Here is a 21,328-nt window from a genome sequence, read left to right as displayed (position 1 = left end):
TCGGAGTCCCCTCTTATCTACTTTGCTCCCCGCTGGGTTTTCTCCCCGCTCGCCGTCGCAGTCATCAAATTTACGAGATCAATCGCTCATGGGGCTCATTCGATTGCCAGTCTGACCGATGGGGAGCCTTAAGCGATTGCAAACGCAGTCTGGCCATAGAAAGTAAAGTGTGATGGATCTGCATGGCCTAGAAACCTTTTCACGATCCTGTCATAATCCATCATTTACACGTCGCCAAGCGCGAGTACAGTTCTTTCCAGAGCTAGTCGAAAAGTGTTAAAAACGGAATGCTATCAAGATAATATCGACCGGGATCCGCAGCCATCGCCCCACACCCTAAAAGTGTGCCGAGTTAGTAGACTCGAACGAGCTATCTACTATATCAAGGTAAAGTCCCGGCCGAGGACAGACAGAGCGGAACAGGTACCCGGATTGAGCCTCATATCTGCCGACTGGATCATCGCCAGGACTGGCATTCTTGGCCGAGGAGTTGATCGTGCAGGGGCGGAAAGGTCAGTGCTATTCTTCGAGCAGGTATTATGACGGCGGTGCAGTGTGTGAAAGCCAAATGTTTTGACACATGCCAATGGGGTGTGACGGTTGGATTGCCCAGAGATTGACCGGAAGAAGGTACGGTGGTCGCTCATCGACAAGCCACTAATGCAGCATCCCCTCTTCTCTCCTCTCTGGCCTGCTCCACTCGCTGCCCAGAAATGCCCTAAAATCTCACCCACACCATGGCGACGGCCACAGCCAAACAATGTGGCTGCTGCACACCGAGAAACGTTGGTCAAAGGGCCACGGGCAAATCGCGAACTGCTGCATCATGCGATATGCTCCGTCAGAATGCATCCGCTGGCTGACGCGCCCTCCACACCCTGGTTGGCCAACGATTTACCAGGTTAATGCCGGATGCTGACAGCCAGTCTAAACCGGGACAGCATCGATGAACCTTGTGAAGAGACCCAGCTGGTGCCTAAGCAGGAGGCTATGGCAATTATCCGGCCTGGCGACCGTGTCCATCTATCCCAAACCGAGTCTTTGCCCATCCCGCAGCTGCCCTCCCTTCTTCCCGCCTGGGACCCATGGGGCCATTGCGGCGAACATGTTGCGGGGAGGCCGATGAGAAGTGAAGAAACAGACAAAGACTGAACAGTGCTTCTACTATATTCCATATTTGCTGCTGTGCTGGGGCGAGGGGCCCGAATTACGTTCATTTCTTATATTCCTCTCATCTCATCGCCGTCTCGTCTCGTTTGGTCTCGTCCCCACCCCCTTCCCTTCTCCTTGCTCTGCCACTCTCCTCCGATCGTACAGTAACCCCCCTGCCTGAATAGACTCTCCGATCGCATGGGGGCCATAATCCTTCCATGTGTGATGACAATTCAGCTCGTCTGGTTCCAGGGTATGCGACCCTGCTGACAGCCAGCGATCATAATCCTCCTTTTGCCTTTCCTCTAAGCTTCGCGGATCTAGCGCCCTGACGCCAGCCATCGCCATTCAAATCAATCATCACCTTCTTCTGCACCCCTCTTTTCTTTTTACCGCGCTTTCGACTGTTGCCGATCGACTGACACTCGGGATTGGCACACCAAGTCAGCCTCGCGAGGGACCAACCCCGGCGGCCGTGTTTTCCATTTCTTTTCGGCCTGCTGCTCGTGCTTCTCAATCCATCCCACCACATCACCGTCAGGATGAAGCACATCGGCAAAACCGGCCGGGACAACCTGGGCGCCGCCATCGCAATGCTGGCGCTGGCGGTGGTCTCGGTCGCTCTCCGGTTGGTGGTGAGAATCATGACCCGACAGTGGTCTCCCTTGTCCGACGGCCTGCTTCTGCTCACGCTGGCATGCATGACGGTGTTTGCGGCTCTGTTAATTCAATGTATGTCGACGTCTTAAATAATTCAACACGAGGAGGGAGCAGTTACTGATCCTGCGGTTACCCAGATATTGTCGCAGGACCTGGCCCGGGCACCTTCGACCTGAACGAATTCGCAGCCGATGCAGACATTGGGGGAATGGTATGGGCCAAGGCATTTCTCAAGGTCTGTTGCGCGATGCCATCCGTATGCGTGCGCAAGACTGACTGACTTTATTGAGTCAGACTCTGTACGTCGCCGACCTTTTCTTCATGGCGACCATCACTTTTGTCAAACTATCGGTACTCGCGTTTCTGCACGGCCTCTTTAAGGTTTCCAAAATATACCGCGTCTTGAACTACGTGACAGCCGCCCTCTGCGTTGCTTGGTTCCTCATTGTTCTGTTCGTCAACATTTTCCAGTGTCACCCAATCCACATGTTGTGGGATGCGATGGGCGCTGCGGAATACTGCATCGCCAGTGGTCGGCTCTGGTTGGGGATGGAGCTCACGAACTTGTTCCTTGATGTTATAATCTTGTTTCTACCTGTGTATGTGGTGACGCGACTGCAGCTCAGTCGCACACGCAAGGTCCAGATTACTGGTATATTCCTTCTGGGTGGATTGTAGGTTTTGTCTCGGGACTTTGGTCTCCTCTCAAACACTCTTGGAATCCATTGCTGATCGCATGAAACAGGGTCTGTATTGCCAGTATCTGCAAGCTCTCCTATCTCTGGATCCCGGCCACACCCCAAGTTGTGCGGGCTCCCGAGACAATGGTCTGGTCATCGGTACAGCTGGGGGTGGCCACGCTCTGCGCATGTTTGCCAACCTACGCCCCACTGTTCCGAGTGGCACGGGGAAAGATGTCTACGGTGAAGACGCCCACTGCACAGTATCCGTACGGTAGCGACAACACGCCGCGCAATGCTCCGGCAGGTAAGAGCGCACCCTATCGACGGGTGGAAGATCCGCTGCTGAGCACCCAGCAGACGGAAATCACGCGCGGGGATGGCGAGTCGTACAAGATGGACCAGCTCGGCCCCTGCCACATCTACGTGAAGCAGAGTGTAGACGTTGACGTGGTCTAGCACGGGCCTCATCCGAATTTTTCTTTTTACTTCAACTATTCATTGCAATATTACTCCAACACTCTCCGGACAATGATGGTCCCTAACTTTCCGCCCCCCACCCCAGCCCCTCTCCGGTTGCATCGGAACCATGTTGGATGCCGCTAAACTGGGTGCTATATTAGCGTTCCGGGGTTATAGAGAAATGTGGGTACTGAATCCAGCCCAGTTGCAAAAGGGGATTTAGCGCTGGTGAGTTGGAGTTGGACCGGCTTGCTGCTTTGCCCCCGGAGCTCCGCCCGGAGAATCTCTCGTGAGCTGAGTTCTGGATATCCTTCATTTCCCATGTTGCACAATCTTACGGGTGGACGGGAGTCCACGGGTGAGATCGAAGGGCGGTTTGCCCCACTACTACTACCACTACTATCTACTACTTGTATATTAATTTATATTAATTAATGAGACACGTAACATCATTTCGATGATTCCAGCTCCTGCATTACCCAAACACTGTGGCGTCAACAAGCGTATTCCACACCCAACCAACCAACGCCCATTCAAACCTAGAAGTATCAACTGTACAGTGCCGATAATCAACCGACGATAGTTTCTATCAATTGTTAGAACCACGCAACATACCTCTAAACAAACAGAACAGAACAGAACAAAGAAAAAGAAAAAGAAAAAGAAAAGGAAAAAGGAAAAAGGGGGAATAGATAAGTAATATAGAAATACCCATCAAAGCAACGCACCCTTATTCGTATCCGTAGTATCCTCCAACAAATTCCGCACCATATTCTCCCTCATCGCCCTCAACCACGCCTCCACAAACACCGGTTCATAATACGCCTCATTATAACTGGCACTCAAATGCAACTCATCCCTCCAACTCCAACAATGCACATACAACTGCTGCGCCAACATCTGCACCATCAGCACCAAACCCTTGACCTTGACCTCCCCATAACTCTCCCTGATTAACCGATCCACAGGCCCCAAACTATTAATATTTGGTTCTGTCGGCTGCGCCGCCCCCGCAGCAGCAGCAGCCTGGAACATGGCCGTGGCCTTTTCCACGAACGGCACCCGTACAAACATCATGTCACTGTCGGCCAAGTTCCACGACTGGCGGTACAGCGGCTGAATGGTATCCACGAGGTCCGACCAGCTTGTTGTGGGCGTGGCTTCGACATTCAGCGGGAGGCCGACCATGCGCAGGGACGGGCCGTGGATGGGGCCGTCGTAGGGTGGGGGCAGGTATTTGCGGAGATCGAAGGCTTGCCAGGAGATGTAGCGCGATGATGGATCGGTAGAATTAGCCGCACGCGCAGTCTCGATAATCGCAGAGGCATGCATAGCTGTCGTGAGAGTGATGTTTCTTGCGCGACAGGCACGACGTAGCGCGGTCGCCTGTTCCGCGGGGATGACATGCTCCGTGCGGAGAGACTTGGCGGGTAAGGCTGTGGGTTGAGCACGGGCAGGCCGATCGAGGGTTGGCCCTCGAGGAAGGTAGCGAGGAGTTCGTCGGCGCGACGAGACCATTCGGGGTCTCTGGCTTCGGGGAGGCAGGCATACCGATGACGGTGTCGAGCGAGGGGATCAGTCGGGTGGCTTCGCTGCCGTCGAAGGAGGCTGTGGTGGTGGTGATGGGGTTTTGAAGCTCGGAGAGGAATTGGTCCAGCACCATGGCGAGTCCGGTGCCGTCCCAGCGCCAGTGGGCTGAAACGATGCAGAATTCCTGGCTGCTGGGGATCCAGTGTGCCGTTGCGTGCCGGTCGGCGATGCGCAGGTGGTGGGTGAAGAGGTCGTCGGCGGATTGGGCTAAGTCTTCGATTTTGAAGGTGTTGTTGCACCAGGATTCTAGGGCTGAGGCGCTCGTGATCGGGTAGTAGCGCTTTTCGTGGCCATGGAGCTCGCCTGCGATGTCGGGGTAGCGCATGCGTAGAGATTTCCAGGCGTTGCGGAGTCGTGGGATGGTTATCTCGGGGCTGCTGTTGGGGAAGTCGAGCTGGACGGCGCCGACGGTGAGCCAGTGTTCGCGACCGAGTGGTTTGCCTGACTCGCCGATGAATTGAAAGAGGCGGTCGTGGCAGTCAAGGGGACGGCTCCAGTGGTCGATTTGTTTGGTCCAGGACATGATGGTGATGGTAGTGGTGTGGATGAATGAGTGTCTGAGGGAACAGTATACTACAGATGGGAGTTAGAGGAAGCTCGGTTGAAGATCAATTGGAATAGATTCAGGAGCCTTGCAAGTCATCCGGGCGGGGATCGCCAGGCGAGCCCTACTAAATTCATCCATAGAGATCCCTGTAAGGACTTCACCGCGTCTACTTTCTATCCCATCACTTACTACCTCCCTATAGTATCCTTCACTAATACTTCTTTGTCGTGATACAGTTCTGACCCACGGCTATCTCCTTTCTTTCCCCTCCTCCCTCGAATCATGCGTTCCTTTCCAGCCACAAAACGCCTAATGGGTGATCAGGCTACAGCAGTCAGCAATTCAATAGAGTTTGAACATGCATTAGCGCCCTGCATCTCCATATACTAGCCTCATTCTCACGGCCCATACTTTCTGGCCCCCACGTTACAATCGGTCCCATGCATTTCGTTCTTTTGTCGGGCTCTCTTTTTCCGTCTGACGGGCTGAGTCCCGCATCCTTGACTGCTCGGGTGGCCCGGCTGGCTGGCTGGCGGATGGACACTTGTACTTTCTCACATCAGGTATTCGAAGGGATATATGGGACTTGGAAAACTGAAATAAGTAATCAAGTTGCTGACGGTCCATTATGTGCATCCACGTCTATACGAGGGGTAAGGCCGTGCGATGCTGTGCAAATGTTGAAAAATGATGGCATTAATTTAGTCGGGGCTATGCTATGCATGCTGTAGAAATACCTTCTCAGTATTCAGACAGATAATCTATCTGTTCATGTTTTACTTTTAAGTTTATTTTATAGATCCCTTTCCGAGATTGCTCAACACAGGTTCTATATACAATCCGTATGCCATGGCGATTTCCCCGACCAAAAAGATACATGCATGTGCTATGCGAGCAGATCACAAACTATTGATATCAATGACTTGTTACTGATTCTTAGGCTTACGTCCTACTTGGATATCTATTCTATTATTGAGCGGTCCGTCGATTGCGAGATGCCAATATCTGACAACACCGCAATACGCGATAGTGTAAAAGGCCGCGTTTCCATATAGTCGAGCACGCAGCATAAAGTACGCATTTACTAACAGAAACATGTAATATAATCGAAGGCATAGCAGGCTGTGTGCATATGCATGTAACTAAATGAAAGTAAAGTCGTAACATTCCTCTCGGCATGTAGGACAGACAATGAGCTGACTTCCGATCACCCGGAATAAAACTAACACAAGTGCCAGGGCTGCGGAGATTCACAACAAATGATCACATGTCACGCCACGTACAATAAAATGTAGGACAGAACAGGGATGAAACAGTACCAGCTGATGCGCTGCGTTACACCATGCAACGGTCACCTCGGAGAATATCACACTCAGTCTAGTATAAATTCAGTAGTTAGACAACAAGCTTGGCGGCTACTCTATGTCCGTGTAGAAGTTCAATATCGAACTCAAGGTACGGGCCATTAGCATTCGATAAATCCAGCGAAGAGCCATATGCATACAAAATGGTGTCTTAATATGAATTGAATTGAGTTGAGTTGAATATCATCAATGACTGAAAAACAAAAATTAATGACAGGATACTTCACTAGCAATTACACAGCAGCAGAACCACTTGATAGACGTTAGATTCTATCCGATGCAACACATCAACGTTTTCCTTGGTAGAGCGAAGAGTGATCAGACATTTCGTCATCACTATTTTCTTCGGTCTCTGATTCAAAGATGCCCAGCATAGAATCCCTACCTCCCACCTTTCGGGAAAGAGCTCTAGCTTCTCTTATTATCTGGCAGATGCGACCGATGACCTCCTTTTGGTCCAAGGACCAGGACAAATCCAGTTTGGTTGAATACTGTATTCTAGAAATTCAGCCTCAGTCAAACGGGGAAATGAGGCAGGAAAAGAATGGTAAGAAAATGGTGTCCGAGATCGTACCTTGCCGCTATTGTTGAGGTGGAAGAAATTCCAGGTATAGGTATCGGTATGGATTCCGTAAATGTCCCCGTTATCGCCTGCCTCTTTCCGCTGGCGATGAATAGCGGCTGGTCAATCGAAATCAATGTCCGTTAACTCTAGAAATAAAGAGGGAATGTGAATGAACTTACACATAGCTGCAAGGACTCCCCAGTCCTCGTCAGGAAGGATTGTCTGTTTCCTCAACACAATGAGATTTGTGTCCAAAGTTGGGCGCCGGCCGTACAGTAGGATAAAATGCATAGTGATCTCCACGGGGTGACTCGCAAAGTCGGCAACAGGTGAAACAATGAGTTTCTGGTCGGCCATCCAGCATGGCGCTGAATAGTCAATCGAAGGAAGATCGGAGTTGCACGTAGATTCGTCATCATCTCTACTGATGCGGGTTTCCTTCATGACCTTGGCCAGCAACACCATAAGTGTTGCATATAGTCGAGGCCGAATCAATCTCTCGTCACAGTCTCCATTACCGAGCCCTGAAGAGAAGTCCTCCAATAGAGTCTCTTTTAAAGGTAGTAGTTAGAAGCGATGCTGTATCTAGTTTGGGGGATCATCATATACCCAGATGTTCTGGTATTTGAACGTCGGTAAGGTCCTAGTCAATCTGCCATGGCTTCTCCGCTTCCTCACCCTGAGCCCGAGTGAGACCGAGACCAAGTCTGAAATAAGGTACAAGGGCAGTCATGTCGATTTCTCCCTGTCCCTGTATACCCTTGGGGTCATGCATATCCATTTTGTACTGTGTGGCGAGAGTAGATGTGGGAAGATATCGAAGTGAAAGGTTTTTGAAAGGGTGAAGTAGATTCTGGAGACTGAGACGAAGGTGAGGTAGAGATGCGGTGAAAGTCAAAAGTATGAGGTTAACGGGGAGTCATGACAATATCATGTGGCTCAAGATCGCGTGAGCAATTATTTTGCATACCCATAGCTGTTACATGAGCTACATGAGGTCAAGAGTTTGGCAGGTAGCTGGCACAACAACGCGCCTCCCTAGATTACAAAATATATTTGACGCTATGTGATATGGGTCGTCATCGAGAGGTCACAGTAGACTGAAACAATTATCCCTTGGTTACGGCAATATTGATGATTGAACCCGGCTGATTCTACACCGTAATTGGGTTTGGGATGGTGGGAAATTTGGTGTTGTTCTACACTATCTAATCAATCCGAGCTACAGGAGGATTGGATACTGACCAGATCACTCGAAGTATTGAAGCCGTGAGTTATTCGTTGCATGGGTTACCTGATTTGTAGTGGTTTCAAGCTAGAGAAAATAGACATCAAGTCGATTCGCGAATGATCCAGGTGATGCCTCGAAGTTTAACATCCAATTTACCTCCGATAGTTAGCCAGATGTCTCCTTCTCCAACGTCGGCCCTCCAAACATGGCTGCATCAGTAACCATCGGACTCTCTGGTTCCAAATTCATTCATGTGCAGAGTGTGATCTGGCTCCAGGCGAGCATTTCATCTAATGCACTCAGATGAAATAGTGTTTGAGTTATCAAGAGGGCTTTCTGGTATTTGAGACAGTGGAGAGGACGACAGGTAATGAAGAGAGTTGAATTAGTGGCTGTGTGTGACCCTTCATACTATATGCCCAGCTGATATATCTCTCCACATGTAACCAATGCACGTATATCATGCAGATCATGCCTAATATCTCTTTTCATGTATCAGAGGGAAGCCCGAACCCGATTCAAAATTACCGTTTGCGTCTGCAAAAACTCATTCAAGCCCCATTTTCCTCCAAACCGACCATATCCACTGTCGCCCACTCCTCCATGCGGTAACGTCGGTTCGTCATGTACCGTGCCCCCGTTGACATGAACCGCTCCCACAGCAATATCTGCAGACATTTCCAGAGCCTTGAAATGATCACGCGTAAACACCGCCGATGAAAGGCCGTACGCGGACCGCTTAACCATTTGCAAACCCTTCTCTGCCGAATCAACAGCGATGATTCCAAACACCGGTCCAAACGACTCGATCGTATAGAACTCCATCTCCTCCGTGACTCCTTCAATCACAGTAGCTGGGAATGCCAAGGGATCCTCAGCGAGAGGGTTACGAGCCTGGTGAATGACACCCCCCTTAGACCGCGCATCATCTACCAACTGCGTAAGACGGGCTCGGCTCGCTGCCGAAATAACCTTGTGTGGCCGATCTTCGCTGTGCAAGCGCTCTAAAAGCTTCTTAGTCAACTCCTCCGCCACCGAGCGAACAACGTAGACGAGATCAGTCGACATGCAAATCTGGCCATTCTGTTGGCAAAATTTGTCAGCACACATTCTCCTCCACTACAGCACCATGGATAGATGCAGATACTCACATTCAAATATCCCGCCGCAACAATCTCATCCGCCGCCTGATCCAAATCCGCATCCTCCAACACCACCACGGGGTTCTTGCCACCCAATTCCAACAGCACCGGCTTCAACGCCATCGCCGCCTTGGACGCGATCACACGTCCCACCTGGGTTGATCCGGTGAAGTTACATTTCTTCACAGCCGGATGCTGAATCATACACTCGTAGATCTCTGCCGCGTCCTGCGGCCGATGCAGAACGAAGTTAATGACTCCTGGCGGGAACCCTGCCTCCCGGAACAGTGCCGCGAGGAAGTAATGCGTTTGGGGACTCAACTCAGAGCCCTACTCTTGTCAGCAACAAATTCCTCTTCCTCATAGGTGATAATAGTAACTCAAGTTCTCACCTTCAAAATAGCTGTGTTGCCCGCCGCAATTACCGGAATCACCGATCTCAGTCCCAAAATTACCGGCGCGTTCCACGGCGCGATGCCCAGCACCACACCGAGCGGCTTCTTCATCACAAGGGCGTACGTATTTCCCTGCGACGAAGGGATAGTGCCGCTAATGGCGTCTGTTATTACTGAAGCGGTCTCTTCGACAATGCCGGCTGCGATTTCAACGTTGAGGTGAGACCAGAGTGGTGTGCAGTGGATTTCATCTTTGATGAGGGTCTGAATGGTGTTGGATTTTTCGCGAAGGAGCTGTACATTCACTTCTTATTAGACACAATTACTTTTCCATAAATTTAGTGCATGGAATTACTTACCTTGGCTAGATTCAGTAGTAAACGTCGACGTTCCTCGGGGGGTGTTTGCGACCATGTTGGGAAGGCACTTGCGCAGGATTCGACGGCTTGGATGGCGAGATCGGGCGTTGCGCCTTGGAAGGATTTCAAATGAGGTGCGGATGTAGACGTGATGGGATGTTTGCGGTCACTATTGGAGATAAGGACATCCTTGCCGTGGATTATCAGGGGAATTGCGGTTGTGGTGACCATCTTGGTATGTCCGGGGAGTGTGTGATTTGTTTTTCTGCAGGATCAATCATGTTTCGTTTTTCTGGGGGCACCCCCTCTTCTATTTGAAGGAAACACAGACGCCACTACCGACATTAGTAACCGTTGAAGCAACCCCCTGTCACTTCTTCAGGGTTTGGTTCCGCTTCGGAATTCGAGCGCGCAGTTAGCGCCCAGCGAGAGGAGTCTGCAGGTCGAGACGTTGCCGCGTCTTCTATCCGGACCCGCTGTGGCATATTAGAGTTAAGGTCCTTGCGGGGTGCTATATCCGGCTTATTGCTGGTTGCTGGCTGTGTATATCCGAAACTGGCAGAGATTTGGTGAGCAGTTCGGATATACGGGCGATGGCGAGCGTTAGCGTGGTGGGGCGGCGAGTGAACCACGGCTGTCATTTCAGACTAAACTGCCTCAAAAGTTGGGGTATTCTGATCTATTTAATGAGACGTTTGGCCTGATTGTATGACACATGGCAGATATTAAAGTAATAAGGTAAGCCGGTACTGCATTACTATCTTTCGCAATCTATCGCAGTAGCATCCTCATGTACATAGTGTCTGAAGAGTGGTGACAGCAGGAAATGCAGTTTGCGGAAGGTCGGCACTTGACTCCACAAACCGTGGGACCTGGGCCCGGCTTTAGATCGATGTCCGGGGTTATCTCCGCTGTGTATCGGAGATCTTAATCGTATTCCGTGAATGTCAGGGGCAAGGAAGGGACGTGGTATCCATAGCTTCTCGAATGACCCACCTATTAGGCACATAGCTGCTTAACCCATATATAGGCATATAATAACCTGAGTCAACGGAGTCCGATGTCTAAGTCCGAACCTGGACCTGACGAATTGCAAGTGGGCCTCGAAGACAACATTGATTCCGCGATGGTGGTCTCAGCGGTTAGGGCTAGAATGTCATGTTCTACAAGCTTGGGAGTGCGAGTCAAGAGACAATATTCTTACTTATATTTTTATGTTAGCCCCCCAATAGTCGAGTGGTCGTCCACCTTCAGGGTATACGTCTCCACCCAGCTCCGTAGCAGCATGGGTACGAATCCCTCAGAGGGATTTGTTTTTTGGATTTCTTTTTTCCTTCCGCTCAATATTGACGGTCTCCAGGTTATTGTGCTTCGTGCTCCTTCTGTCACCTCAAATCTGTTCAGACGTAGCTGTTATCTTGGTGCAGCTGACTTATTCTTAGCCAACTTTGTGAAAATTTCTGTATCCTCAGCCTGGGTTTTTGGGACTATATGCATTGTTCGGAAGAGATATATATATGTAGCCCGAACAGCAATCAGCACGCTTGTTTACGGTCCAACTTGCTCCAAAAACAAAGAAAGTCTGTTTAAATTCTTGCTGTACGATGTTGACTGATGCCCTAAGTTTACTGTATGCAGTTACTGAAAGGTTCAACTGGGCAAAGAACGATACACACTGGAGTACTGGTTGACCGGTGTCTCAGGACAATTTAGTCCAGGTTTCCGGTGGCAGGCTAAGAGCGACTACACTCTGTGATTACACGTTAACAAAATACGCACCAATTATAGAAGGGTCATACTTGCGAATAATTGCGGCACTATATATCTCTCATGGTTGAATAATGGGAAATTAACTTCTTATGTAGTTCAGCTGACGCGGGTAATCAAGCAAGGAATTCCAATACCCCAGTCGTCTCTCCCTAATCCCAGCATCAGCCGACTGAAGACAAGCAACGAATATTCTCATTCCTAATGCGGCGACTTATACCGATGAAGCTAAGAGGAGAGAAGCGCATATATGGGGATATTCTGATTAATACCCGGGATCGGAGACCGGCGTTTGCTTGGTAACCTTCGTTTAGAATTTTGGAACTATGCTAATTTTATATAATCTGTTATTGTACAGCTATTCATAAAGGTCGCCTTGTCGTTGATATGGATCACGTTAACATAAGGAGAAATTATAAAGACAATAGCAGGAATGCTCAACAAAAGGATATGACTTCACGAACATGATCAGGTAGATCCGAGCAGGTCCAGTGACTAGAAGCTAAGTAACTCAGATGTGTATAAATAAACTCAGAGTGGTTAAAAAATTACAAATTAACGTTACGCCATAATATGTGAGTGATGGTGGAGTTTGCAGAGTTCTGACCATTGCTTTGTATGGTACTTATATATTTGAAAACAGTGAACGAGTTCTGACCACTAAATGGATCCAGGGCGACTTTAACCAGCTGTCAGAATTCATTAAAATATGCAAAGAATCCTGCCCCAATCAGTGTGCGAATCACACTGGACAACCCGTACAATAAGCGAGCCTTTGTTTTTATCACTTTTGACTTTGTATACAATCTGCTGTTTTATCCAACATATCGTATGCATACTTGGGCTTGGGACTGAGGGGTGAGACATAACCATGAAGAGCGCCGGTGGCCCTAGGACAAGCAGCATAAATCTACAAGGAAATATGTAATTACGGAAACCCTGTCATGTTTATAACTACACAGAAGTCCAGCTGTGTGTGTAGCATCTGTCAGGGCCACTCCCTATGCGTGCTTCTACGAATGGAGTTCCTCCTTCTCAGCTACACTATCAGGAAAAAAGACTAAATTTCTGACCCAACAGGCTCAGGTGCACATCCCCTATAAGCTTGGCCCTCCTAGTGGCCCTCACAGAATCTAGCCAATCGAATTTTGTTTTCGAATGATCATAGTGCTTGTGAAGCTTTATGCAGTCCACCTGAATACCCAGTTTAGAAGCCCAAGGCTTTACCTGAGACACGCTGAGTGGGCAAGATATCATTTAGGAAAACACTAGGTTTGTTTGCTAGTCAGTAAGAGATCTAATCATTCCGGTGTTTGGTACGATCGAGGTTCCTTGTGGGCTCGAAAATTTCGAATCGCACAATCTCCACAAAACGTTTCAAAGATATAGACTACATCTGCCTGGTACCACAGCCCCAACAAACCAGAGACTCGATGAATAAGCAGAATCAATACCACAATGTGGAACATGATCGCCTCATGTTACCGTCATTATAGCAGCTCCAATGCCCCCTGCGATAGGGCTTCTCTATTAGTGCCATTGGGCGTCAAGTAATGGATAGACCTCGAAGTCGTGATAACCTATGTGGACGAACACCCAAGAAGTGCGGTTTGGGCTGCTGAGTAACATCACATCATTACTGTACAGGGCAAAGGAAGAAACTGTGACAGGTTTGCCACCTGTGGACCAAACCTTTACTGACAATCTTTTCATGCGGTCCCGTCGCACAGTGCGGGATCTGAAAATCAGGAGCACAACGACCAAGGTTAAGCAGCCCCGAGGTAATGTGGATGTTGGGCACAGGGTGAATGTTGCTTGAGTGATGTGCGCATCATATGCTCAGTATTTTCTTGGCCACATCAACCGAGTTGAGAAGGACAGGATCGGTATTGGGCATAAATGATCATCATCATTGAGAGATCGTATGGGTTTCTAAATGGGGTAAGCTGCAACGTCGGTGGAGCCACCACAGAGTTGAAACTTTGTTACGATCGTGATGATGATGATGAGACGAAGGACGATGACAGGAAACAAGCGGTGTCTCCTGATGATTTCAGTTCCTGTGCCTTGGCCTCATGCATGGTTTCTGTTCTCTTCAGGTCCGTGGTTCTTCTACCACCAATGACGTAGTGAGAGAGATATTGAATGGTTGTCTTGAAAAGAAATCGTGCAAAAATCACGAGAACGGCCTTGCACTAAACCATTTTCAGCCATGGCTCCGAGGGCGGTGCAACGGGTGGAGACTCAACAAGGTTAGACTTATTCGCAGTATGCATATTTTTTTGCGCTAGTCCTGGAGTGGCAAGGTCGAACTCAAAAATTGGGAACGGAAACGGAAGACCAGCGAGGACCCCAACAAAATTCAACGGGCAAAAAGAGATGACCAGACTGGGGCTCGATCCCAGGACCTTATCGGTGTTAACGATACGTGATAACCAACTACACCATCCGGCCAACTGTTGATATTTGCTTTTTCTCTTCGGGGATTATGTCTCATTGGCAAATGTGGAGGAATCATCTCACCACTGCGGCTTCGGCTTCTCTCCTCTCCTCACACCACCGGCTTCATTACAGGTTTCGGCATCAATTCATCAACGTTACTATGTTATCCTCTCGTGCATCAGGCCACTCATGCTTGCCACGGTCAATAACCTCAGATGCCGGTTTACCCCTATTATGACATATCGCCAAGTCACTGTCCACTCCATATCCGAGCCGATTGCAATAGTTCGGCATCCTTCGCGACGGCAACTGCCTCCGTCTTATGCACGGCATCCACGGCATGCCGTCACGATGCTGGCCAGTCTCTGGCTCGGATGAACTCGGCGCCTCACACCTCAGCGGCTCAGCCATCTGCATCCTCACTTCTCCATCCCGACCCGAAAATCCTGGCAGCTTTTCGGAGCTGTGGAGCTCTCATCCCATACGTGTCAGTTGCCAAACAATCAACGCAGCAAAACTTACCCGACATCCCGCCTAGCATTGCCTGTCAGAGTCGTGAAGCGCGAATAACACGTTTTTAGGCTAAAACGTCTTCCGGATAAAGGGTGAGATTGACGCTATAGTCTAGCACTATCTACCAGCTCTACGCGAGGCGCGAGACACGCATCCAGAGTGGTCCAGGTGCATCTCAAGGCAGGTCAGCCGGCTTGTTCGGCACAGTCCAAGCTGGCTCGTCCACTGCTCATGACTAACTGCTTTGGACTGGTGGACCCCGAGGATTTCTGTAGTCTACGAGGTTTCAGTTGAACCGAGATTCATTAATTTCACCAGAGGTTCTGGAATCCTTCAAGGATATCTAGCTCACCCCGGCAAACACCCATATAAGAGGATTGACAGTCCGGAGTATGGAGGCGGCTAAGTTTGTGATAATCCTGGAGAAGACACACGATCATTGCCGGTCTGACCCTTGACACTGGGGATAGTCGGCATGGTGCGCAAACGTGAGACACGGCGTGCATACGACTTGCTGCAGCTGCTTCCCGGTTTAGCTGCGGTGAGGTCTTTTCCCCGAGGTCAACCCGAGACTACCCCCGAAAAGCGTGGGATGGACCCAGTGAGTGGCAAGGCTCCGAGTCGGCCCGATGGCTGACTTGCCTTTCTCGGGATGCCGACTGGTCGACGGTTGGCTTAGGGTTGGCCGATGATCCAAGTTATGGATCTGATCTCGGGCGAGTTCCGAGGATCATCCCTTCCCTCCCGCAACAGGGGGTATGGATATGAGAGCTGGCTGTACATTGTAGGGAGGGATATCAGTGTCAGAGAAACGTGTGGGAGCATTTCTTCAAAGAAGATCAAATGCCTGTAAAGAGATTTACTCTCTGAAAGATGAAAAATCTGATCCCGGCAAGGAACAGGCAGGTGATGGGCAAGTTTCCCCGAGGTTTCTCAGACCCCAAACCAACCGATCCAGAATGGATCGACCGCAGAGTTTGCGGCCCACTTGAACCACAATGTGATGCCTGGATGGCGGAGGCAGGACAAGTGGACAACAACCGTCCACCAGGCTAGCCCTGGCCGGCATCATTCGTGCAGGGCAGTAAAACTTCTCCAGCCTCGGGGCCACCGTCCAGTTTCCACCCCGACTTTATGACGCACCCCAGAAGGATATCGAAGCATCGCTTATGCGCAGGTGGACCGACAGGAGGGAAAAACCGGAGTCTTCACCCACGGAGTTGAACGGGCTTGCGGGCTTGCCCCCTTCCCCCGTGTTTTTGTTTTATATTTCCCCCATCTCCCGCAATTCTTGACCCTTTCTTCTTTCTCTCTCACTCCTCCTTCTCCCTTTCCTCCCTCCCTCTCCTCCTCCTCTTCTTCAACATGGACAAAATGGACAAGTCCCAGCCCGCCCTCTCCTCCCATACGGAGAATGCCTCTCCGGGCCCCTCCAGCGTGACTGCCTCAACGGCGTCAGGTCGCGTGGCCGGTGGGAAATACCTCGAGGGTGTCAACGAGAGCTCGGCCCATGATGGCCCCCTCCAAACCGTTGACTTCGACCTCCCCGTCACCGTCACCCAACGCATGGTCCAAGACGGTAACCAGTACATCGTCCTCGACTTCGTCCCGGGAGACAAGGAGAACCCCTTCAACTGGGACCCAAAGTACAAGGCTTTCATCAGCTGCCTTCTCTGTCTCATGACCCTCTTCATCGGTCTCGCCACAACAGCCTACAGCTCCGGTATCAGCGACATGGCCTCCGACCTGGGCACCTCTACCGAAATTGCCGAACTCGGTCTCTTCCTCTTCAACTTCACCTGTGCCTTGGCTCCGCTCTTCCTGGCCCCCTTCTGTGAGTTGGCTGGCCGCCGTGTCGTCTACACCGGCGCCTACTTCTGCTTCGCCATTATGTTCATCGGTCTCGCCCTGGGCAAGAACATCGGCACCATCCTCGTCTGCCGTGCCCTGCTCGGTCTGTTCGGTTGTGTCGGTACCATCCTTGTCGGTGGTACCTTCGGTGACATGTACCGCCCCGAGGACCGCGCCATCCCCGTTGCAACCTTCTCTTTCATCGCCATCTTCGGTACCGTCGGTGCCCCCATCTACGCCGGCTTCATCGATCAGGCTCTGGGCTGGCGTTGGGTTGAGGGTATCCAGGGTCTCGCCAACATTCCCCTCGGCCTCGTCATCCTCTTCTTCCTCCCGGAAACCCGTGGTAGCGTCGCTCTCGGCAAGCGCGCCAAGGCCCTCCGCACCCACACCGGTGATGACCGCTACGTGACCGAGAACGACCTGGAAGCCCCCTCCCTCAAGACCATGCTTCACAACTCCTCCGTCAAGGCCATCAAGATGCTGGCCACCGAACCCGTCGTCTTCGCCTTCGGTCTCTGGATCGCCTTCGCCTGGTTCCTGACCTTCCTCTTCCTTAGCGTCATCCCCATCACCTTCCAAGAAAAGAAGGGCTGGAACGAGGGTGTCTCCGGTCTTCCCTACATCGCACTCTGCCTGGGAACCACCATGGGCTTCGGTCTCAACTTCTTCCAGATCCGCAAGTACGAATCCCTTGTTCAGATTGGCGAGGCTCGCCCCGAGGCTCGTCTCTACGGTGCCCTTTACGGTGCCGTCTGGCTCCCCATCGGTCTCTTCATCTACTCCTTCACCCAGTACGCCGATCTCCCCTGGATCGCTCCCGTCATTGCCCTGGTCCTCATCGCCATCGGTATCTTCTTCATCTTCGAGTCCTGCTACAGCTTCACCTCCGATTGCTACGGTGAGAGCTCGTCCTCGGCTATCGCCGGTCAGGGTTTCATGCGTAACACCCTGGGTGCCGTGTCCCCCTTGTCGCCTCCAGTCTTCACACGTCGCTCTCAGTATGCCGGTCTGATCCTGGCTCTGATTGCCACTGCCTTGACGCTCATCCCCTACGTGCTGTTCTGGTACGGACCCCAGCTCCGGGCTAGGAGTAAGCTCGCTAGTCTGGTTGTGCATGGCGATGGCGAGAAGAAGGGCCCAACGACTCTGCTGGTCAGGGTGTGTAAATGTTCTTACGTCCCTCTCCCCTTGATCTATGGTCGGTCTGTCTGTCCCCGGTTCGGATGGATAGATACTACTATTGATGTGTATATATGAGATTGTCGGGTGTTATGATTGACCAAGTATATATGTTACCCACTCTGAAACAAGAGAATGAAAAAAAAAGAATTTTCATGAACATCTTCATGACTGTTGCCTTCACTGTAAACAAAGTAGATCGATTAGATTAAAGGGTATCATCGTATCATAGAGTATCCCTCGCCTGCACAACCAACACATCCCCACCACCCATCTGCACCAACTTCTCCCCCAGCACCCCCAATACCCCTCCGCCATCCTTATCTTCATCCCCATCATCCACTATCGTATCCACCCCCACACTCCCCCTCCCCACAACAACCAACCCACCAGCCCGTTGCCCAGACCCTAATCTCCCCAGTTCCTCCTTGACATGCTCAACCACCCTCTCCACCACCCCACTACTGCTCTGCTCGATCCCACCCGCAAGAACCAATTTCTTGAATACCATCCGCGCCGCCACATCCTCATCCAACGAATCCTTCAACGCAGTAAGATACACCGCATCCGAGTCATCAACCTCACGCTTCTTACCACCACCACCACCACCACCGCTGCTACTCGTACTACTACTATCCTTCTTCCTATTCCTCACCCCTCCCACAAGACCCCCAGCAACAGCAGCCTTCGGCGTAGCAATCGGCGTCCGATCGCCAACAACATGCACAACCGTCGCCGTAACCTGATCATTCCTAATCAACTGCAGTACCAACCTAATCGCGAAGCGATCATCCCCCCGAAATACGGCAACAGAATATGATGCGCTTTCCTCGTCGTCGGCACCACCGCAACACCCCTATCCCCACTACTGCCAATACCCATATTCAAATTCCCACTATGTATACTCAACCCCCCAAGCGAGGGCTTACCGCGCAGCCCCCGCCCATTATTTCTCCTCGTTGGCGTTCTCTCAACCAACAACCCCACATTACACCGCACATTGCGCAACACACTCTCCGCGAAAGCCGTATACGGCGCGGACGCCACGAAGCGGGTGGCATTGGGATCATCCAGAACGGAATTCAAATCCAAGGGGTGGTGTTCAGACATGGAACCGGTTTCACTCCAGGGAAGGAGGAGCAGATCAGTCGAGTCGTCGCGAGCCATGCTGACTACTGTATCGGCGTAGGAGTGTTCGGGTACGACGGAGACGCCGGCTACGATGGAAAGATCGTGCCATTGGCCGAAGGCGCGGAAGGTGTTCACGACGGGATCCCAGACGGGGTAGTGGAGTTGGTCGAGTTCGGAGACGGTCATGACGCTGGAGTCGCGGTCTGTGAGTTCGAGGAGGCGGACACCGTGGACTTGAAGGGTGGGTTTGGGGTCTTGGTCTTCTTGGTCTTCGTCTTCTTCTGTCTTGGTGGTTGCTGTGGCTGTTTCTTCGGCAGCCGGGTCAGGGGAGGCGAGGGTGTCCGGGTGTTGCTTTGGGAGAGGGGGACGGTTTGGGGAAAGGAGGGCAGCAAGAGTGCAGATGCTGGAGAGGCCGTCGAGGCGCAGGTAGACGAGAAGTTTGCGGACGGGAAGAGCGCGGTGCTGTTCTTTGGCCAATGCGATGCTGTCGGTGCGGGCGTCGGAGGGGATGGGGTTGCCGGTCTTCCAGTCAATTTCGCCGCGGCGCCAGCGCTCGACTTTGACTTGGTACCATTTGGGGTAGAGGGCAACGGTGAGGGGAGTGGTGGCGAAGGTGGTTACTAGGGCCATGACGACGAACATAGTGAAGGTGCGAGTGCTGAGGATGCGGGCTTGGAGGCCGATGTTCTGGGTTGATTAGTTGGGGAGTGTGATAGTGGGAAGGGAAGGGGCATACCAAGACGATCAGCTCGACGAGACCCTTGCAGCTCATTAGCACACCGATGGAAAAACTCTCGCGCCAGAGAAGGCCGCAAAGTCGCGAGGCGAGAGCACCGCCAGCTACTTTGGCCGTGAAGGCGATGGCAATGATGCCGACCACGTAGCCCCAGACGGTGCCGTTGTCAAGCAGACCCAGGTTGGTTTGGAGGCCGGAGAGGGTGAAGTAGAGCGGAAGAAAGAGCGCAGCGACAAGATCTTCGATCTTCTCGGTTAGTTTGATGGCGAAGCCGCCCTCGTGCGGACATAGTAAGCCGATGATGAAGCCGCCGAAAATGGCGTGGATGCCGATGATCTGGGTGAAGAAGGCCGAGGCCAGTGCGATGAGTAGCGTGATGGCGACTACAGACTGACTGGGTCCTTTCTGCAGGCTGCCCGTGTGGCGGAGGAAGCGCAGGAAAAGTGGTCGGAAGATGAAGGTGAGGAACAGGATGTACCCAACACAGACGAGCAAGACCCAGAGTGCAGTGAGGCCAGTGCCGGCGTTGACGAGGGCGACGCACAGAGCGAGTAGAATCCAACCGACGACATCGTTTCCAACGCCGGCTGAGAGCACGATTACACCGACATTAGTTCCCAGTAATTTGAGCTCCGTTAAGATACGGCACAGAACGGGGAACGCCTTCCCAGCGGTTAGCAAAATAAGACGGTTTGTGACTCAAAAACGACTTACAGTGATAGCCATAGCAATACCGATAAAGAGCAAAAAGGTGCCAAAGTTAATATCCACCGTGTCCGGTTCATCCTGGAAGGTGTTATACAGTCCATATGCAATGGCGCAGCCCAAACCAAAGGGCAAAATCATGCCAGCAGCCGACACGCTAACGGCGACGCGCCAGTTACTGACCAGGAAACGCAGGTTGGTTTCCAGCCCCACGAGGAACAGAAAAAGCACCAGCCCCAGATTCGCGACCAAATTCAGATTGGGAATAGAGGCGGTTGGAAATATGGCATCGGTGAAGCCGGGAATACGGCCCATTACCGAGGGGCCTAGTATGACGCCAGCAATGACTTCTGCGATCACGCGCGGCTGGCGGATCTTGGAAAGTGGCCAGTGTAGCAGGCGGCAGAAGATGATGATTATGCCGGCCTGATCGACGTTAGCAGAGTAGCATTTGGAAGATTTAGCAGGGAACACCCACCTGGATGATGAAAATAACGATGGGATTAGACGAGTCATAATGGGCGGGATTGCTGCCTTCGAGGATGCCTCCTTGAGCCTTGACTTTGGTGGTGGAATTGGAGGACATGGTGTCAGCCCGTAGGCTACAGGAGAATTTAGGAGAGCGTATACGTAGAGAGCAGTAAGGGGGAGAGTGACAGCACAGCGGAGAATTCGGAAAGATGGGGGTGGAAAAGGAAGATAGACAAAGAAGACAGATGGAGGGGGGGATGCGGTGGAGGCCCAGTTTTTCTGATCGGGGCTTTGCGGGTCCACGTGGCTGGCATGAATCCGGGGTTGAATACGAGAACTCACCACTTCTTTGACTCAATGCCAACCAGCCACCGACCGTCTAG

General features: G+C 51.5%; 8 protein-coding genes and 1 non-coding gene across 9 annotated transcripts; 3 read left to right on the top strand and 6 right to left on the bottom strand.

Annotated features, from left to right (window-relative positions):
- Positions 1-1,796: 1,796 nt before the first annotated feature.
- On the top strand, positions 1,797-2,951 carry An15g04130 (uncharacterized protein; the record flags this gene model as incomplete). Its single annotated transcript, XM_001396911.3, has 4 exons — positions 1,797-1,884; positions 1,950-2,047; positions 2,107-2,486; positions 2,558-2,951. The coding sequence occupies 4 exons, from the start codon at positions 1,797-1,799 to the stop codon at positions 2,949-2,951; spliced, it is 960 nt and encodes a 319-aa protein (XP_001396948.3).
- A 572-nt stretch (positions 2,952-3,523) lies between these two features.
- On the bottom strand, positions 3,524-5,067 carry An15g04120 (uncharacterized protein; the record flags this gene model as incomplete). The annotated part of the gene is made up of 4 exons (XM_059744640.1): positions 3,524-3,540; positions 3,683-3,789; positions 3,838-4,308; positions 4,406-5,067. 4 exons carry the CDS (start codon positions 5,065-5,067, stop codon positions 3,524-3,526), a joined length of 1,257 nt encoding a protein of 418 aa, XP_059606504.1.
- A 772-nt stretch (positions 5,068-5,839) lies between these two features.
- Positions 5,840-7,801, bottom strand: An15g04110 (uncharacterized protein; the record flags this gene model as incomplete). The annotated part of the gene is made up of 7 exons (XM_059744639.1): positions 5,840-5,856; positions 6,038-6,233; positions 6,375-6,468; positions 6,780-6,946; positions 7,030-7,136; positions 7,200-7,571; positions 7,699-7,801. The coding sequence occupies 7 exons, from the start codon at positions 7,799-7,801 to the stop codon at positions 5,840-5,842; spliced, it is 1,056 nt and encodes a 351-aa protein (XP_059606503.1).
- A 945-nt stretch (positions 7,802-8,746) lies between these two features.
- An15g04100 (uncharacterized protein) lies at positions 8,747-10,378 on the bottom strand (the record flags this gene model as incomplete). Its single annotated transcript, XM_001396908.1, has 4 exons — positions 8,747-9,334; positions 9,403-9,723; positions 9,786-10,082; positions 10,148-10,378. 4 exons carry the CDS (start codon positions 10,376-10,378, stop codon positions 8,747-8,749), a joined length of 1,437 nt encoding a protein of 478 aa, XP_001396945.1.
- A 3,916-nt stretch (positions 10,379-14,294) lies between these two features.
- tRNA-Val (AAC) lies at positions 14,295-14,368 on the bottom strand. The gene has a single exon. It is a non-coding gene; the product is annotated as a tRNA-Val (tRNA).
- A 129-nt stretch (positions 14,369-14,497) lies between these two features.
- Positions 14,498-15,309, bottom strand: An15g04080 (hypothetical protein; the record flags this gene model as incomplete). The annotated part of the gene is made up of 4 exons (XM_059744638.1): positions 14,498-14,819; positions 14,879-14,900; positions 14,995-15,138; positions 15,222-15,309. 4 exons carry the CDS (start codon positions 15,307-15,309, stop codon positions 14,498-14,500), a joined length of 576 nt encoding a protein of 191 aa, XP_059606502.1.
- A 35-nt stretch (positions 15,310-15,344) lies between these two features.
- Positions 15,345-15,925, top strand: An15g04070 (hypothetical protein; the record flags this gene model as incomplete). The annotated part of the gene is made up of 3 exons (XM_059744637.1): positions 15,345-15,470; positions 15,549-15,682; positions 15,772-15,925. The coding sequence occupies 3 exons, from the start codon at positions 15,345-15,347 to the stop codon at positions 15,923-15,925; spliced, it is 414 nt and encodes a 137-aa protein (XP_059606501.1).
- A 318-nt stretch (positions 15,926-16,243) lies between these two features.
- Positions 16,244-17,980, top strand: An15g04060 (uncharacterized protein; the record flags this gene model as incomplete). The annotated part of the gene is made up of 1 exon (XM_001396905.3): positions 16,244-17,980. One exon carries the CDS (start codon positions 16,244-16,246, stop codon positions 17,978-17,980), a length of 1,737 nt encoding a protein of 578 aa, XP_001396942.3.
- A 678-nt stretch (positions 17,981-18,658) lies between these two features.
- An15g04050 (uncharacterized protein) lies at positions 18,659-21,060 on the bottom strand (the record flags this gene model as incomplete). The annotated part of the gene is made up of 4 exons (XM_001396904.3): positions 18,659-19,720; positions 19,770-20,432; positions 20,484-20,900; positions 20,953-21,060. 4 exons carry the CDS (start codon positions 21,058-21,060, stop codon positions 18,659-18,661), a joined length of 2,250 nt encoding a protein of 749 aa, XP_001396941.3.
- Positions 21,061-21,328: the final 268 nt, after the last annotated feature.

Source organism: Aspergillus niger, assembly GCF_000002855.4.
Source record: "Aspergillus niger supercontig An15".
Classification (NCBI taxonomy): Eukaryota; Fungi; Ascomycota; class Eurotiomycetes; order Eurotiales; family Aspergillaceae; genus Aspergillus; species Aspergillus niger.
Note: the sequence above shows the minus strand (reverse complement) of the source record. Positions and strands in the feature narration are given on the sequence as shown.